The sequence below is a fragment of the Pristiophorus japonicus genome, chromosome 22 (genome assembly GCF_044704955.1).
Source record: "Pristiophorus japonicus isolate sPriJap1 chromosome 22, sPriJap1.hap1, whole genome shotgun sequence".
In the NCBI taxonomy this organism is placed as follows: Eukaryota; Metazoa; Chordata; class Chondrichthyes; family Pristiophoridae; genus Pristiophorus; species Pristiophorus japonicus.
Window position 1 is genome coordinate 28956376 of NC_091998.1, and position 19151 is coordinate 28975526.

The 19151-nt window shown below is 46.1% G+C and overlaps 1 protein-coding gene across 6 annotated transcripts in view; it reads left to right on the plus strand.

Moving 5' to 3' along the window:
• washc2c (WASH complex subunit 2C) overlaps positions 1–19151 on the plus strand; it is a 69473-nt gene that overhangs the window by 28774 nt on the left and 21548 nt on the right. For 5 of the 6 annotated variants that reach the window (XM_070865828.1, XM_070865826.1, XM_070865831.1 and 2 more), the window contains exons 15-22: positions 222–281; positions 1446–1616; positions 6925–7037; positions 8198–8296; positions 9277–9384; positions 11065–11190; positions 13932–14107; positions 16375–16474. In XM_070865828.1, coding sequence (XP_070721929.1) covers positions 222–281; positions 1446–1616; positions 6925–7037; positions 8198–8296; positions 9277–9384; positions 11065–11190; positions 13932–14107; positions 16375–16474 — 953 coding nt within the window. The remainder of the gene's footprint in view (positions 1–221; positions 282–1445; positions 1617–6924; positions 7038–8197; positions 8297–9276; positions 9385–11064; positions 11191–13931; positions 14108–16374; positions 16475–19151) is intronic. The other variant, XM_070865830.1, reaches the window with a different exon arrangement.

A 19151-nucleotide genomic window follows, 5' to 3' on the forward strand; every position in this document is an offset into this window, starting at 1 on the left:
TGATGTGCTGTGCGCAGCTACTGCCAAGACCTGTTCTCCAGGAGCGAGGACGTTTCCTCGACACCAGACTACGTGAGGCCAGTTCCCATGACCGTTCTTGGATTGTAATTTTGTTGTATCAGTTGTGTCTGAAAACAGGAAATATATTTAGGGTCTGAGGTTGTTGGTTTCTTTTGAGTTATTCTCCCATTTTAAACTTTTTTCTTTAATTTTAAAATCAGAACCTGCTGTAAGAAAATCTGGGAAAAAAGTACCAGTTGGAGCAATTTCTATTTACCCCGGTAGGTTTTCTGTGATTAACCACTGTGCCGATACTGAACAACAGTCTTGTCTTGTGTCTAACTGTCTGCACGCGTGTGTATTTATTCTGTGGTTTCATTATTCAGCCCAAGGTTGGAGACTTGAGCAATTTACTCTCTGTACATGAGCAAAGCTGAACATATGAAACGTTTCAACTCCCAACAGATATTTGATGTTTGTCTTTCTGAAATATCCCAGACTATGGTTGAGTGGCCTGACGCGCTCTATCGAAACATAGAAACATAGAAAGTAGGTGCAGGAGTAGGCCATTCGGCCCTTCAAGCCTGCAACACCATTCAATATCATCATGGCTGATCATGCAACTTCAGTACCCCATTCCTGCTTTCTCTCCATACCCCCTGATCCCTTTAGCCATAAGGGCCACATCTAACTTCCTTTTGAATATATCCAATGAACTGGCCTCAACAACTTTCTGTGGTAGAGAATTCCACAGGTTCACAATTCTCTGAGTGAAGAAGTTTCTCCTCATCTCGGTCCTAAATGGCTCACCCCTTATCCTTATCCTGTGACCTCTGTTTTTGGACTATTTGGAGGGAGGCTCCAGAGGTGGCTGCTTTCCCTACCCTCAGTGCCTTTTCAGGTGGGAGGAGGAATTGAGAAAAATGACAGGATAATGCTTTGATCTATCACTGGGGTTAGAGAAAGAGGTCTTTATCCCAGGGATTTGGAAATCCGCTGGCGTAGCTCAGTGTGCCTCACAGCGTTTTCCCCTCATTCTATAGCCAAGTTTCCTATAACGTTCCTGCCCCAGGGACAGGAATTATACAGCCTTACCTTGTACTTTACCAAAGAGTCTTTATGTAGAGATAGAAAGCAAAATGACAACGGTCGGAAGTCTGAAAGAAGTGGAAGATGGTGGAAGTACACAGCATTTGAAAATGAAAAGACGGGTTAATGTTTTGAGGTGGAGAACATAAAAATCATTTTGAGATAAAATTTTATCTTTATCTCCCAGTGTGGTGAAGTGTTCCACTGCAAACTTTAACCTCTCTCCCTGCTGCTGTCACAACTGCTGCGTAGATCCACAATTCTCTGCTTTTAATTTCTAGCCGTGTTCTAGCTGTTATTTAATTTCGTTCATGTCGCTGTGCAGGGACACTGACCGTTTTGATTTTCCCTTTCAGGTGGAGATTTATTTGGTGGCAATGTGATTTCTGAGACGATCCAGGAGAAGGAAGCAAAGAAAAAGGCAGTGAAAGCCCCTCCGGCTTCTGAACCGGCCGATGCTGCAGGGCTGTTCGACGAGGAGGAAGATGGCGACTTATTTGGATCAAATGTGAAAACCTCAACGTTGGGTAAATCTGGGCCTTGTTTCAAACTAACTCCGACACATGTAGCTGCTGCTACCTTTAATTAAAGCTGGGTTTAGAATAAAACCAGACCCCTGCACACCTGCAGTAGTAGTAACACCCATGGATTCTGCTTCATGTAACCTAAATTACAACAGTGACTACACTCCAAAAGTAATTCATTGGCTGTAAAGCACTTTGAGACATCCGGTGGTTGTGAAAGGTGTTATATAAATGCAAGTCTTTCTTTCTAGAGGTAGTCTCTCTTCCTCTCTCTCCTCCTTTAAGACACACCTTTAAAACCTACCTCTTTCACCAAGCTTTTGGTGACTGGTCCCAATATCTCCTTATGCTGCTCAGTGTCAAATTGTGTTTGAGAACGCTCTGTGAAGAGCCTTGGGACATTTTACTTCGTTAAAGGCGCTATATAAATGCAAGTTGTAGATGAGACAACTATATAACAAGGAAAATCAGATCATCAAAACTTTCAGACTATGCAGGGACCCCCTGCAAAACTGCGTTCTGTTCAATCGCATTGTGTGAATCCTGTGGTGGTTGAGCAATGTCTAATCATTTTCCAACAGTCGATTGACTTTGGATCAGTTCCTATGGACTGGAGGGTTGCTAATGTAACACCACTTTTTAAGAAAGGAGGGAGTGAGAGCACGGGTAATTATAGACCGGTTAGCCTGACATCAGTAGTGGGGAAAATATTGGAATCAATTATTAAAGATGAAATAGCAGAGCATTTGGAAAACAGTGACCGGATCGGTCCAAGTCAGCATGGATTTATGAAAGGGAAATCATGCGTGACAAATATTCTAGAATTTTTTGAGGATGTAACTGGTAGAGTGGACAAGGGAGAACCAGTGGATGTGGTGTATTTGGACTTTCAAAAGGCTTTTGACAGGGTCCCACACAAGAGATTGGTGTGCAAAATTAAAGCACATGGTATTGGGGGTAATGTACTGACGTGAATAGAGAACTGGTTGGCAGACAGGAAGCAGAGAGTCGGGATAAACAGGTCTTTTTGAGAATGGCAGGCAGTGACTAGTGGGGTGCTGCAGGGCTCAGTGCTGGGACCCCAGCTCTTTACAATATACATTAATGATTTAGATAAAGGAATTGAGTGTAGTATTTCCAAGTTTGCAGATGACACTAAGCTGGGTGGCGGTGTGAGCTGTGAGGAGGACGCTAAGAGGCTGCAGGGTGACTTGGACAGGTTAGGTGAGTGGGCAAATGCATGGCAGATGCAATATAATGTGGATAAATGTGAGGTTATCCACTTTGGGGGCAAAAACACGAAGGCAGAATATTATCTGAATGGCGGCAGATTAGGAAAAGGGGAGGTGCAACGAGACCTGGGTGTCATGGTACATCAGTCATTGAAAGTTGACATGCAGGTACAGCAAGTGGTGAAGAAGGCAAATGGTATGTTGGCCTTCATAGCGAGGGGATTTGAGTATAGGAGCCCGGCGGTCTTACTGCAGTTGTACAGGGCCTTGGTGAGGCCTCACCTGGAATATTGTGTTCCGTTTTGATCTCCTAATCTGAGGAAGGACGTTCTTGCTATTGAGGGAGTGCAGCGAAGATTCACCAGACTGATTCCCAGGATGGCAGGACTGACGTATGAGGAGAGACTGGATCGACTGGGCATTTATTCACTGGAGTTTAGAAGGATGAGAGGAGATCTCATAGAAACATATAAAATTCTGACGGGACTGGACAGGTTTGATGCAGAAAGTACGGAGTAAAGGTTGACAAATTATTGCAAGAAGGTAAAGCCAGATTTTGACTTGTCTAAGAGACCATTTATCATTTCCATCAGAGTTCAGAGTAATCCCTCCCTTTGAAAAATGTAGTGGAAAAACCCCAACACGTTTGAAATTTAAAGCGTATTCATATCCCATACATGAAAGAAAGACAACTTAAGGAAAGGTAACTTTTATGGTATGAGATGTGAATTGGCTAGAATAGATTGGCAAAATGATACTTAAAGGGTTGACAGTGGATAGGCAATGGCAGACATTTAAAGATCACATTGGTGAACTATGACAATTGTACATCCCTGTCTGGAGTAAAAATAAAACGTGGCTAACAAGGGAAATTCGGGAAAGTGTTAAATCCAAGGAAGAGGCATATAAATTGGCCAGAAAAAGCAGCAAACCTGAGGACTGAGAAATTTAGAATTCAGCAGAGGAGGACTAAGGGTTTAATTAGGAGGGGGAAAATAGAGTATGAGAGTAAGCTTGCAGGGAAGATAAAAACTGACTGCAAAAACTTCTATAGCTATGTGAAGAGAAAAAGATTAGTGAAGACTAATATAGGTCCCTTGCAGTCAGAATCAGGTAAATTCATAATGGGTAACAAGGAAATGGCAGACCAATCGAACAAATCTTTGGTTCTGTCTTCACTAAGGAAGACACGAATAACCTCCCGAAAATAGTAGGGGACCGAGGGTCGAGCGAGAAGGGGGAACTGAGGGAAATCTTTATTTATCAGGAAATTGTGTTTGGGAAATTGATGGGATTGAAGGCCGATAAATTCCCAGGGCCTGATAGTCTGCATCCCAGAGTACTTAAGTGGCCCTAGAAATAGTGGATGCATTGGTGATCATTTTCCAACAGTCTATCGACTTTGGATCAGATTCTATGGACTAGAGGGTAGCTAATGTGACACCACTTTTTTAAAAAAGGAGGGAGAGAGAATTATAGACCGGTTAGCCTGATATCGGTCGTGGGGAAAATGTTGGAATCAGTTAATAAAGATGAAATAGCAGCGCATTTGGAAAGCAGTGACAGGATCGGTCCAAGTCAGCATGGATTTATGAAAGGGAAATCATGCTTGACAAATCTAGAATTCTTTGAGGATGTAACTGGTAGAGTGGACAGGGGAGAACCAGTAGATGTGGTGTATTTGGACTTTGACAAGGTCCCACACAAGAGATTAGTGTGCAAAATTAAGGCGCATTGTATTGGGGGTATTGACGTGGATAGAGAACTAGTTGGCAGACAGGAAGCAGAGAGTCGGGATAAACGGGTCCTTTTCAGAATGGCAGGCAGTGACTAGTGAGTGGGGTGCCACAGGGTTCAGTGCTGGGTGTCATGGTACATCAGTCATTGAAAGTTGGCATGCAGGTACAGCAGGTGGTGAAGAAGGCAAATAGCATGTTGGCCTTCATAGCTAGGGGATTTGAGTATAGGAGCAGGGAGGTCTTAATGCAGTTGTACAGGGCCTTGGTAAGGCCTCACCTGAAATATTGTGTTCAGTTTTGATCTCCTAATCCTGAGGAAGGACGTTCTTGCTATTGAGGGAGTACAGCGAAGGTTCATCAGACTGATTCCCGGGATGGCAGGACTGACATATGAGGAGAGACTGAATCGACTGGGCCTGTATTCACTGGAGTTTAGAAGGATGAGGGGATCGCATAGAAACATATAAAATTCTGACAGGATTGGACAGGTTAGATGCAGGAAGAATGTTCCTGATACTGGGGAAGTCCGGAACCATGGGACATAATCTAAGGATAAGGGCTAAGCCATTTAGGACTGAGATGAGGAGAAACTTCTTAACTCAGAGTTGTTAACCCGTGGAATTCCCTACCGCAGAGAGTTGTTGTTGCCAGTTCACTGGATATATTCAAGAGGGAGTTAGATATGTCCCTTACGGCTAAAGGGATCAGGGGGTATGGAGAGAAAGCAGGAATGGGGTACTGAGGTGAACGATCAGCCATGATCTTATTGAATGGTGGTGCAGGCTCGAAGGGCTGAATGGCCTAATCCTGCATCTATTTTCTATGTTTCTAATTGGTTATATCAGTGCTTGACCTGATTCAGTCAGCGATAAAACTGGGTCAGTTCAGGTCACATTGTTGAGGAATGCAGGGCCACACTGTTACGCCCTTCGAAAAATTTCTGTCAGAGTCGTGGTCTGTCTTTGCCTCCCTGTCAAGTGATTCTTGTGGTCTTGTCAGCTTTGTGCATGTACTCATAAATCATATTTATCTGCTCCATTGGGACAGATTTATTTTTTTTAATTTGGAGTTTTTCTTCAGTAGTGCATGATTATGGGACTCTCAAATACAAAACTTCACACTCTACATTTTCTGAAGGAAGAGTTTAAAGTTTTTGTGTTTGATGATGCATAGCGGCTGAATGTCTGTTGAAGCAGAAGTAATTAACAAACTTGACTGCAGAGGTTGCCAGGGCCTGGTCTGTATTATCACTTCGTATTTCCCACAAATAAGTATTCTGTTTTGAGGTCAAGATTGTTGTCCTGAAAAGCTGCAGCAGAACCAGCTGATGCTCGGCCCAGCTGTAGAAACCCTGAGAAGGGCTGGTACGGTGCAATCTTGCTGTTGCTCGGATTCAGTACAGGAGACAGGTCCAGATTAGCACCTGAGGCCTCGGCATCGGTCCAGGCCTAGTGTAGGGTTTATTGTATGATGCGCTCCCACGGGTGTGGAAAAAATCTAATTAGTTTAAGTTTTTAAATTTAATTCTCGGGATGTGGGCGTCGCTGGCAAGGCCAGCATTTATTGCCATCCCTGAGAAGGTGGTGGTGAGCCGCCGCCTTGAACCGCTGCAGTCCGTGTGGTGAAGGTGCTCCCACAGTGCAGTTAGGGAGGGATTTTGACCCAGCGACGATGAAGGAACGGCCGATATATTTCTAAACTAGGATGGTGCGTGACTTGGAGGCGATGGTCTTCCCACACACATGTTGCCCTTGTCCTAGGTGGTGGAGGTTGCGGGTTTGGGAGGTGCTGCCGAAGCGAGAGTGGGCGATGTTGTCGGGCTATTCATCGCTATACAAGGTTTAACAATGTAAGAACATAAGAATTAGGAGCAGGCGTAGGCCATTCGGCCCCTCGAACATGCTCCACCATTCATGGCTGATCATCTACCTCAACGCCACTTTCCTGCACTGTCCCCATACCCGTTGGCGTGATGCTGCTGAGAACAAACCCTGCCCGAGTGTGCTAGGATCTTTCAACACCGTGGCAGGAGGCCATGCAGTTGCTTCTGGCGATCACACCTCATCATTTGGGAGTGCAGAGAATCCTGGTTTGCTTAATGTTTAGGAACACTCGGCAAGAAGGAAGGAAGTGCAAGGTAGCCAGTCCCTGTCATTGGGTAACAGGGGAATTTAAAACCTGAGTTGAGTAAGAAGGCTTAAGGTGTTTTAACACATTTGGTAATGAATACATTTGAACTTGGGTCATATTCTGAGAGACTGCCGATTATTTCCCTGTGGTATTAAATGATTTTGCAAAGCCTTTGCGTCGACGTTTCTTCCCTTCTGCTTCTTCTCTCAGCTCCTATCGAATCCAAGCTGGCCGCCAGTCTCTTTGATGACAGCGAGGACAGCGGACTCTTTGAAGCAAGTGTTACACCGAAACCAGTCAAAGAGAAATCTAGAGCGCCGCAGGTGAGTGAGCATCTTGGAACGGGAGTTCACGAACTATTTTGGTTACAGTTTGTCAACCTCAAAATGACCCATTTATCCCAACTCTCTCTCTCTTTCCTGTTAGTTTGCCAATCCTTCATCCATGCTAATATATTCCCCCCAAAGCGTGAGCTCTTATCTTGTGCAGTAACCTTTTATGCGGCAACTTGTCAAATGCTTTCTGGCAATACAAATACACCACATCAACTGGATCCCCTTCATCCACCCTGCTCGTTACATCCTCAAATCGATTAGTAATAATGGACTCCCATCTAAATTATACTATATAATACTCTAAAAGTATGAAAATGTCGCATGTAGAGTGTTTTAAAAATACTTTTAAGAAAACGGGTATTTAAGAAAACAGATATCAGTGAGATGGGTGTGCCTGCTTCTTGCATCAATTCTGGGTACTCCGTGGCAACAAGTGGCACCTATTAGCCACTTAGTGCTTCACAATGTTTAAAGCCGTCAGCCGGCTGGGCAAGATGAGTGAGGGCATGATTAACGATGCCCATGCTGTGGAAGCCTGACTCATTGGCCTGTTCTGTATCAGCTGCACTGTGGGATTGTACGTGTTTGCGTGAACACGTTCAGGCCCGTGTTTGAAGGGCCCCGCGGACGCTCTGACCACGCACAACTGTCGGATGGCACAGGTTCGCGGCGCCGGGAGAGGAATCTGCTCGACCTGCAGGGCGCGCCCGTTGCAAAGCGAGTGAGAGCTGTGGGCCTCTGTGAGGAGGCGGGCCCAGCTGTTGAGAATAATTTGCAAGAATGAATTCATGTCGGTTTTATAATGAGCAGGCTTGACATTCCCTCCAGTCACGGACTCCCAGAAAGCCTCTATGGACCCCAGTTTGAGAAACACTGTCTTAGAATGACATTCCAGAGTGAGAGATGTAAATACTGGTTGATAACATTGCAACCATTCCATATTTATCATAAAACATCCATAACGTGCCACTTTAAAAATAAATCTTTCTCCTCTCCTGAAAGCAGCGACTCTTCATTTGGGTGAGAGGCTGCAATGCTGGAACTGATCTTGCGTGGGGAAAGCTGGCTGGGGTGGGTAGGTGTGAGGAGAGAAGGGAGACGTTGGTGGGAATTTTGGGTACTGAATTTGCCTTTGTCGTATTTTCAAGAATGCAGAGCCGCAATCGGAAGTTGTGGAATCCTCGCCCCCGCTGGCCGAGAAGTCCCAGACCAGCTCTGGTCTCTTCTCTGATGAAGAAGAATCTCAGGTAAGGGAAGTGGCCGCTGAGAATCCAATATCCTTGCTGTGCTACAAAGGCCCACGTGACTGCTGCAAGTGGTTCGCTGACACTTGCAGGAATGTGCTGCTTGTATCCGCTGAGTATTTCTATCCGCAGAAAGTTTTATTTTTCCGCTTTCCCCAGAAATAGATTGTTTTAGAAAAAAATGATTGTAAAATCTGCCTCGTTGGGTGAAATTCCAAATCTTTTAGCAGCCGGTCGGCACTCGATGTGCAAGTTACAGCCCCAGGCAGAACATAAGAACATAAGAAATAGGAGCAGGAGAAGGCCATACGACCCCTCAAGCCTGCTCCATTTTATATAATCATGGACTCGGGTCCACTTCCCTGCCCGCTCCCCATAACTCCTTAATCCCATATCGGTTAAGAAACTGTCTACCGCTGTCGTAAATTTATTCAATGCCCCGGCTTCCACAACTCTCGTCTCATGTAATACTGACCGTATACCAAATACTGAGTCTTCAACTAAGGCTAATAAAAAATTAAGCCAGAATGTTGGAGGCTTTACACTGGGGCTGGCTGCCCTCTGCTATCTGACCAAACTTGTGAGAGCCCTCGATGGTGAGTGTCAGCAGGCTCTTTTCCATGAATAGCGCCCTAATACCACTCCCATTGCTTGCTAAGAATTTCAGCCAAGCCACACCCTATCCTGATTTCACCGGCACACTTCCGGTAGGTGTCACTGGGTTGCAGTTAGACATGGGACCCCTGCCTGATTATTCCCCATCCCTAACCCAGGCCGTTGAGCCCAGTTACAGCCAAGTTCAGCTAACTTGATAGACCCGACTGGTGATCGAACCGTGGGTCCTCCTCGTCCCTGCAGTACAAGGGAAGTATCCCTAATCCTGTTGTGTCGCTGTAATCTTTTGCATTCATTCTCTGGACATAATTATAATTGAGTTTGGAAGGAAGCAGAAGAGTTGAGTTGTGCCTTCCCGTCCATAACAGGACTTATTCTCTTCAAACAAAGACACAAAAAGGCGCCAATCAAAGCAATCATCCAAGGGCCAGATCAGATCCAATCAGGTTCCAATCTCGTTCTTCGACGACGATGAGGTAAAATAATTTTCTGTTAATTTTGTAAAACATCTGATTTAAAAAAAAATATATAGAATTTATCAATAATCATCCTTCTAATATTGTGTAATCCATATAGACCAAAGTAGTGCATTCTTAATTGAATAATCTGCAGAGGTACCAGGAAGGGGGTTAAAAGAGAATCTCATTGAAAGGTTCAAATGACAGCGTTGTGAACCACACAAACGAGGGTCAAGTGGGCGACAAATTTGATCAGACGCTTTTTCAATCCCCTCACCTGAGAGAGAAACATGGCTTTCTTCAGTCCCTGTAATTTATTTTTGTGTTTCTTGTTCTTTCTTTCCTCTTTTCTTTCTCCTCTCTCCTTTTTCTCCATCTTTCTTTCTCTACCTTTTTTCTCTGTCTCTTTTTCTTTCTCTCTCACCCTTTCTCTCTTTCTCCTTCTCTTTGTTTCTTATGCTAAGTTTTCCAGTATTGTTGGGAAGGTGCTATAATGAGATAATTACGTAGGGCTGAGGATAAATCACAGTTTGGCCCGAAGAGAGAGGTTCTATTTCACAAGTACCTGAGTCACTCGGTCAGACTCCCTGTGAATTGTATGTAGTAAATTCTAAACTGGGCACTCTGGACTGAACACTGAATGGAACGGCCCTGCTTGACGGTAATGGAAATGAGTCTGTTTCTTCTGTGCTGCAGTGAAACCTCCAGCCTACACTGCTGGCCTGTTGCTACTAAGTTCCACCTCACTTAATGTTATCACTTGTTCTCACAAGCAATGTAAGAAAGTATGGAAGAACCAAAGGCGATGTGGAAAAACTTTATTACGCAGCGACTGGTTGGGATCTGGAATGCCCTGCCTGAAAGGGTGGTGGAGGCAGACTCAGTCGTGGCTTTCAAAAGGGAGTTGGATAAGTACCTGAAAGGGAAAAAAATTGCAGGTCTACGGGAAAAGGGCTGAGGAGTGGGACTGGCTGAAGTGCTCTTGCAGAGAACTGGCACGGGCTCGACTGGCTGAATGGCCGCCTGTGCAGTAAGCATTCTGATTCTCAGCAGTTGTATAATATCCAGGAGCCTTTCTCAACACAGCTTACATTTGATGTGCCAAATGGGAGCAGGCGTTTGCTGATCCGTTTCTGAAATCATTGAATCATGCAGTACAGAAGGCGGCCAATCGGCCCATTGTGCCTGTGCCGGCTCTTTGAAAGAACGATCCAATTAGTCCCAGTCCCACTGCTTTTTCCCCGTAGTCCTGCAATTTTTTCTTTTCAATGATTATCCAATTCTGTTTTGAAAGTTATTGAATCTGTTCCCACCACCCTTTCAGTGCAATCCAAATTGTAACAACTCGTTTATCTGCATCTCCCTTCTGGTTCTTTTGCCACTTATATTAAATATAGAAAGTAAATATGCGACTGACTTGGCAGACTTGCATTACTGCTAAATTTCAGTTAAATATATGTGTCCTGTCTGCATTAATGAATGGGATCCTTTGCTTTGTAGCAATAGTAAATTATAGCGCATGATTACGAGGTCTTGCTGACCACACTGGCTTTTTCATGTGGCCTGTGAACAGGATTAACTGGTATAATCTGCAGGACTGGAAGAATATTTAGCTTATCCTCCCTGGTTGGTGAATGTCTGGACATGTTGAAGGGTTCAGAGTCTGGTGCGATTGCCTGTTTGTGCTGGGTTTTATAGGGTGATCTCTTCGCTGCTGCTCCTTCGAAGGATATTTCACCAGCGAAGAAGTCCCAGCAACTGCGTGAACCTAAGCCTCCAGCCAGTGGATCGAAAGCCACTGCATTGTTCGGCAGTGATGACAAGGTGAGGCGTTCGGAGAGTTTACACACATCTGCCCAAAAGCCTATCCTTCCTGAATGCTCGCCCTGCACAACATTCAGTTGCCATGCGGGTGGCCCTTGATCCTGAGCTGAGCTGCAAATTCCACATCAAGTCCATGACCGACACTGGAATATTGTCCTGCTTGCCCCCACTGCTGAAACCCCCAGCATAGTTTTACCACCCTAATCCTTCCCCCTCTGCAATGCTTTCTTTGCTAGCCTCCCAAATTTTTACCCCCTCTAAACAAATTCATCCAGAGCTCTGCGTCCTAAAGTCGCACAATCCCACTTGCCTGTCGCCCCATTCTTGATCTTCATTGGATCCCCGTCCCTCAGCACTTCAACTTCTAAATTCCCATCCTCAAATCACTTCATGGTTTCTCTGCATCGCTACATTGCTCACTGCGTCCTGGGTTTCTCTTCTAACTCTGGTCTGATGAGCATTCCCTGCTCCCTCCATCCTGGCAGAGCCTTCGCTATCTCTCTCCCACGCTCGAGCTCCCTCTCTAAACCCTCTCCGCCTTCCTTGTATCCCTGCTTGACCGGTTTGGTGCCTTTAGTTGCCTCCCTGCTGCTGACTCCTGCTCAGACTGTTATCACAGGAGGAGGCCATTAGTCCCATCGTGCCTGTCCCAGCTCTTTGAAAGCTATGCAATTAGTACCACTCGCCTGCCTTTCCCCAAGTGTATATGCAGTTCCCTTTCGAAAGCTACTATTGAATCTGCTTCCACCACCCTTTCAGGCAGTGCATTCCAGATCATGCTAGGTAAGAAGAATTCTTCATAACCCACCTTGATTTTTTGCCAATTTTCTTAAAAATGTGTCCTCTGGTTACTGACTCCTGCCAGTGGAGAGAGTTTCTCCTTATTTACCCTATCAAAACTCCTCATGATTTTGAGCACCTCTATCAAACCTTCCCTTCACCTCATCTGCTCTAAAGAGAACAATCCCAGCTTCTACAGTCTCGACACATAAGTGGAGATTATGGCCCCAAGTTGCTACATGATTTGCTCCTGATTTTTAGGAGCAACTGGTGGAGAACGGAGTATCTTAGAAATCGGAATTCTCCACGTTTAAGTTTTCTGCAGTTCTAGTCGGGTAGAACAGTTTCACTTTGGAACTGAATTTTTTTTTTCAAAAGGGGGCGTGTCCGGCCACTGACGCCTGATTTGAAAGTTTCCACAGTGAAAACGTACTCCAAACTAACTTAGAATGAAGCAAGTGAAGATTTTTGTAGACCTGAAAAAACCTTGTCTACACATTAAAAAATCAGGCGCAGGTTACAAATTAGGCGTCCGGAACGAGGTGGGGGGGTGGGGAAGGGAAGTCATTACATTCTACAATAAATCCTCAGTTATACTTATACAAATATTATACAAATAATTCCAACCTGAATAAACATTTATAAGCAAAGAAAAGATTAAATAAACCATGTTCCTACCTGTGTGAAAGTGCTTCAGGCAGGGAGAAGGCTGCAGGAAGCCTCACAAGTTGAGGCAGCCATTCCCGACGGCAGCGGGGGGAAGGCAATGAGGGCCCGACCGACGGCAGCGGGGAGCAGGCAGTGAGAAGGCTGCAGGAAGCCTCAGAAGTTGAGGCAGCCATTCCCGACAGCAGTGGGGGGGGAGGCCCCCCTGCCGTCGGTCGGACCCGTCGGGAAACGGCTGCCTCAACTTCTGAGGCTTCCTGCAGCCTTCTCACTGCTGCAAGAAGCCTCAGTGCTGATCATGGAAGGGCAATGTGATTTTATTAAAAAATTTTAAAAATTGAACAGCTACAAAGAACTACAAAAATGGCCGAGTGCCAAAGTTTCCTTCACACTGCGCGTGCGCGAACGCTCCAACGCACACGCGCAGGGTTGCCAGCACGAAAAAAACTCATTTAAATGGTACCCGCCCCCTCCTACTTACAAAATCGGTGCGAGTGGTAGGCTCCGCCCCCTGGGCGCTGCGCCAAGCTGACATCGAGCTGCAAAGCGCTCGAGAATAGCGTGTTTTTTTTCAGGCGCCGTTTACGGCGCAAAAAACGGGCGCCCAGCTTTGAGGGGCGCCTGTTTTGCCGCGTGTGGAAACTTGGGGCTATAGTGTCTCTGAGGAACGACATACTTGTCTTGGGGATGGTGCCACGAAGGTTCACTAGGTTGATCCCTGGGATGAGAGGGTTATCCTATGAGGGGATATTGAGTAGAATGCTTCCTGGAGTTCAGAAGAATGAGAGGTGATATCATTGAAACATAAGGTTCTTGGGGGGATTGACAAGGAAGGTTATTTCCCCTGGCTGGAGAGTCTCGAACTCGGGGGCATCGACTCAGGATAAGGGGTCGGCCATTTAAGACTGAGATGAGGAATTTCTTTACTGCGTTGTGAATCTTTGGAATTCTCTACCCGAAAGGGTGAGATAGATAGATTTTTGGACTGTAGGGGAATCAAAGGATACGGAGATCAGGCGGGAAAGTTGAGGTCGAAGATCAGCCCTGATCTAATTGAATGGCGGAGCAGGCTCGAGGGGCTGTATGGCCTACTCCTACTCCTCCTCGTGCTTATTTTCCTCCTAATCGGCTCTTGCCTTAAACGTCAGTCCTTCAAGATTTGACATCCAGGCACAATCACCTATTCTTGTAAGTCGCTCCAACTTTTTCCAGCACTCCAATATATATTTATCTTAGCAAACCTCACTCATTGCCATGCCAAAAGCTAGCTGCTTACAGTGTGTTTCCCTTTGTAGAGTGAATGGCAAAGCGCGGGACCACAGACGCCCGTGGACGGTGAGGCTGTGCAGCCCCCATTGAGAAAGGAAGTGGCACCAAAGGCTGCTGCAGCCTCCAGGGCACCAAAAAAGACAAGTCTATTTGAGAACGACCATGAAGAGGACTACTTGTTTGACGTGACTCAGCAGGAAAGGTGAGAGCAGAGAGAGCGTGTGCAGTATTCTACAAGCACACCGAGGGAAGCAGCCGTGAATGAGGCGTGTTGCAGTTTGTAGAGATGCTTTGTGCTTTTCTCGGTGCAGAGGGAGAATTGATAAAAGAACCAAAACCATCTTGTACAGGCCAAGGATTTATCTGTGGTCGTCATCTGATCCAGGCAAGGTGCCATTCTGTTTGCCCCTTTCCCAAATTTAAGATCGCAAAACTGAGAGGACACGGTGCTGATGGAACAGGCCGGTGTCTAGCAGGGACACAGTGCTGTTGCATCTTCATCATCATCATCATAGGCAGTCCCTCGTATCGAGGATGACTTGCTTCTATGCCAAAAAAGGATGAGTTCACAGGTGTTTCAATGCAGGACCTAATATTCCAGATCCCAAACTACATCCTGTAGGGTGGAAGATGCCTGTGCGTGGATTTTTTTAACATGTGGTGACCGTTGCACACCAGACACATGGGCTTGACAGAGCTAAGTCTTGGTCCAGTGGCAAGGATTACCCAAGACGACTGGAGACCAGTTCTGCTGCACGGGCCTAGTGCGTACACATATCGCAGCGTGGGCTGGCCCGTGCTGCCCCTGGGCCCTCGCCTCTTCTGGCCCTGAACTCGCGTGTTTCCTGGCTCCTGATTACATCCCTCTGCAATCTCTCGCTGCTCCTGCGCCCTGACCTCGCCGCTCCTGATGTACCTGCCCACACTCCAATCACCAACCTGGACCTTGATGACATCCCTCTTCACTGCCATCGTCCTCCTGCACCAGCTCACGCTGTACCTTGCAATGGGATGCCGCCACGCTGCTAATGGCCGCTGCTCCTTTTATGGCCCCGACCTGCCGCTGATGGTCTCTCGCAGGTCGGGGCCTCCATGCTGGTGCAGCAGGCTGGTGTCTAGCAGGGGCACAGTGCTGGTGCAGCAGGCTTGTGTCTAGCAGGGGCATGCTGGTGGAGGGGATCAGGTGAAAGAAACATAACTAATGTTGGAGGGCAAAACTACAGAAGGAGCACTCCGCTCCAGTGCACAATGTGCTGTGTAGAGGGTCTGGTTTGCAACAATAACTTGCCTTTAGCGTAGTAAAACATCCCAAGGCGCTTCACAGGGATGTTATCAAACCAAATTTGGCACCGAGCCACATACGGAGATATTGGGGCAGATGTCCAAAAGCTTGGTCACAGAGGTAGGTTTTAAGGAGTATCTTAAAGGAGATACAGAGAGGTCGTCACATATGTCCAGGAGATGCCCTGTGGTATTTCTACTGCCCCCAGAATCAATTGGTGCTTCCCATGGATGTTAACTTCTCACCTCAGTAAATGCCTGAGATGCTAAACCAGACTTTCCAGGAATAGCTCATTGATCTCCAGGTTAAGTTCCAATGCAGCTGTTGTGACGCGTTGTCTCCAAATTTTAAGGTAAAACAAACTACGCGCTCAGCTGTTTTATGGTATCTGGTTGGAAACGATAACCTGCTGACTTCAGGTATCTGGAAACATTGACTGTTGAACATGACAAGTTAACCCTTTCTCTGCTGTATGGGTGTGTTGTCTATTCAGCACACTGAACATTGAATTCATTAGCCTGTAGCCAAACTTAGCTTCGTTTCAAACTGGATTTTCTAATATAAAAGGCGTGTGTGAAACATTGAAAATATAGCAAGCAAGAAATACACACACAATATTTTTTATTCATTCCTGGGATGTGGGCATCGCTGGCAAGGCCGGCATTTATTGCCTGTCCCAAATTGCCCTCGAATGCGGTGGTGAGCCGCCACCTTAAACCGCTGTCGTCCGTGTGGTGAAGGTACTCCCACAGTGCTGTTAGGAAGGGAGTTCCAGGATTTTGATGCAGTGACGGCAATAACCTAGTCAGGATGGTGTGTGACTTGGAGGTGGTGGTGTTCCCATGCGCCTGCTGCCCTTGTCCTTCTAGGTGGTTGTGGGTTTGGAAGGTGCTGCTGAACAAGCCTTGGTGGGTTGCTGCAGTGCATCTTGTAGCTGGTGGTGAAGGGAACAAGTGTTTTAAGGTGGTGGATCGGGTGGATGTATTTAAAAGTGCGTTAATTCCTTTCCCTTCCCTTGTACCGCCTTCCCTCACCTGCCGTTTTCTCCTCCTTCCTTCTGTGAGGTTGAGAAAGGTATTGCAGGCTGAGATTTTGAATATGTTTAAACTGCTCAAACCATTATCAGATCGATGTTTCTGTACATCTTTTGTAGTTTTTATTAGTAATCACTTTCCTTTTCTATCTAGTCAAAAGAAATCGCAGAAAGTGTCCCTTTTGTTTGAAGAAGAGGATGGAGGTGATCTCTTTGCATCTAAGCCTGCAGCTAGCAAACCTGCTGCTTCTCAGGTATTGAGTTTGAAGTGCTGTGAGATACTATTGGCAGCAAAAGGCCAGCTTTGTGTTTCCATTCATTAATAATCATCAACGTCAAAGGCAGTCCCTCGGAATCCAGGAAGATTTGCTTCCACTCTTAAAATGAGTCCTTGGGTGGCTGAACAGTCCCCTGTCACAGGTGGGACAGACAGTCGTTGAGGGAAAGGGTGGGTGGGACTGGTTTGCCGCATGCTCCTTCCGCTGCCTGAGCTTGATTTCTGCATGCTCTCGGTGATGAGCCTCAAGGTTCTCAGCGCCCTCCTGGATGCACTTCCTCCACTTAGGGTGGTCTTTGGCTAGGGACTCCCAGGTGCCGGTGGAGATGTTACACTTTATCAGGGAGGCTTTGATGGTGTCCTTGTAATGTTTCCTCTGCCCACCTTTGGCTCGTTTGCCGTGAAGGAGTTCCGAGTAGAACGCTTGCTTTGGGAGTCTCGTGTCTGTCATACGGACAATGTGGCTGTTGCCTGATATGAAGCTGAACTGTACAGACGGCCGAGATCCCAGACTGGATCTTGGATCTGGTGCTGGGTTGGCTGATCTGAGCTGAGATCCTCGTTGATGCACTGCAACTGGCTTCTGTGCCGAGGTGAGGTGGGACCAAATTGGCCTGGTACCTGCTCCTGAACATTGCCCATGTGTGGACACTACAAGGGCAAGGGCAGAATCTGTGCTGCCTCCATCACACTGCATCATCGTTTCCTATATTACAACAGTGACTGCACTTCAAAAAGTACTTCATTAGCTGTAAAGCGTTTTGGGACGTCCTGTGGTTGTGTATCGTGTTATATAAATGCAAGTTATTTTTTCATACCGAAAAGCCTTCTGAATATACTGTCTAGGTTTGTACATAAGGAATAGGTACTTGGCCAGCCAGCATCGAGAACAACAAATTGCAATTATATAGCTTCTTTAACTTAGCAAAATCGTTCCAAGGCGATTCACAGGAGCGTTATCAATCGAAATTTGACACTGAGCTAACATAAAAGGGAATTCAAAAGTCTTCCACAGGCATATAAATAATAAACAGGTGGTAAGAGGAGGGGTGGGGCCGATTCGGGACCAAAATGGAGACCTGCACATGGAGGCAGAGGGCATGGCTGAGGGACTGAGTGAGTACTTTGCATCTGTCTTCACCAAGGAAAAAGATGCTGCTAAAGTCATAGTGATAGTGGAGATACTGAATGAGTTGAAAATTGATTGAGGAGGTACTAGAAAGGCTGGCTGTACTTAAAGTAGATAAGTTACCGGGACCAGATGGGATGCAGCCTTGGATGCTGAGGGAAGTTGAGTAGGAAATTGCCGAGGTACTGGCCATAATCTTCCAATCCTCTTTAGATACTGGGGTGGTGCCACAGGGCTGGAGAATTGCAAATGTTACATCATTGTTCAAAAAGGATGTAAGGATAAACCCAGCAACTACAGGCCAGTTAGTTTAACCTCAGTAGTGGGGAACCTTTTAGAAAAGATAATCAAGGACAAAATTAACAGTCACTCGGAGAAGTATGGATTAATTTAAGGAAAGCCAGCATGAATTTGTTAAAGGCAAATCGTGATTAACCAACTTGATAGTTTATTGATGAGGTAACAGAGAGGGTTGATGAGGGCAATGTGGTTGACATGGTGTACATGGATGTCAAAAGGTGTTTGATGAAGTGCCACATAATAGGCTTGCCAGCAAAGTTGAAGCCCATGGAATAAATGGGACAGTGGCAGTGGATACGGAATTGGCTAAATGAGAGGAAACAGAGCAATGATGATTGGTTGTTTTTCGGACTGGAGGAAGGTATACAGTGGTGTTCCCCAGGGGTCGGTACTAGGACCACTGCTTTTCTTGATATATATTAATGACTTGGATGTGGGTGTACAAGGGCACAATTTCAAAATTTGCAGATGACACAAAACTTGGAAGTATCGTGAACAGTCGGGAGGATAGTGATAGTCTTCGAAGGGCATAGACAGGCTGGTGGAATGGGCGGACACATGGAAGGTGAAATTTAATGCAGAAAAGTGCAAAGTGATGCATTTTGATAGGAAGAACGAGGAGAGGCAATATAAACTAAAGGCTACAATCCTAAAGGGGGTGCATGAACAGAGAGACGGGGTATATGTCCACAAATCGTTAAAGGTGGCAGGGCAGGTTGAGAAAGCGGTTAAAAAAAGCATACGGATCCTGGGCTTCGTAAATAGAGGCACAGAGTACAAAAGGAAGAAAATTATGATGAACCTTTATAAAACACTAGTTCGGCTTCAACTGGAGTATTGTGTCTAATTCTGGGCAAGGCACTTTAGGAAGGATGTGAAGGCCTTAGAGAGGATGCAGAAAAGATTTATGAGAATGATTCCAGGGGTAATGTAGATAGACTGGAGAGGCTGAGGTTGTTCTCTTTAGAGCAGAGAAGGTTGAAACGAGATAGGAGAGGAATCAAAGGCGACACAAGGAAAACATTCTTATGCAGTGAGTGGTTAGGATCTGGAATGCACTGCCAGACAGGGTGGTGGAGGCAGACTCAGTCGAGGCTTTCAAAAGGGAATTGGATCAATACCTGAAGGCAAACGATGTCAGGGCTACAGGGAAAGGGCAGGGGAGTGGGACTAACTGAAGTGCTCTTGCAGAGAGCCAGCGTGGGCTCAACGGGCCGAATGGTCT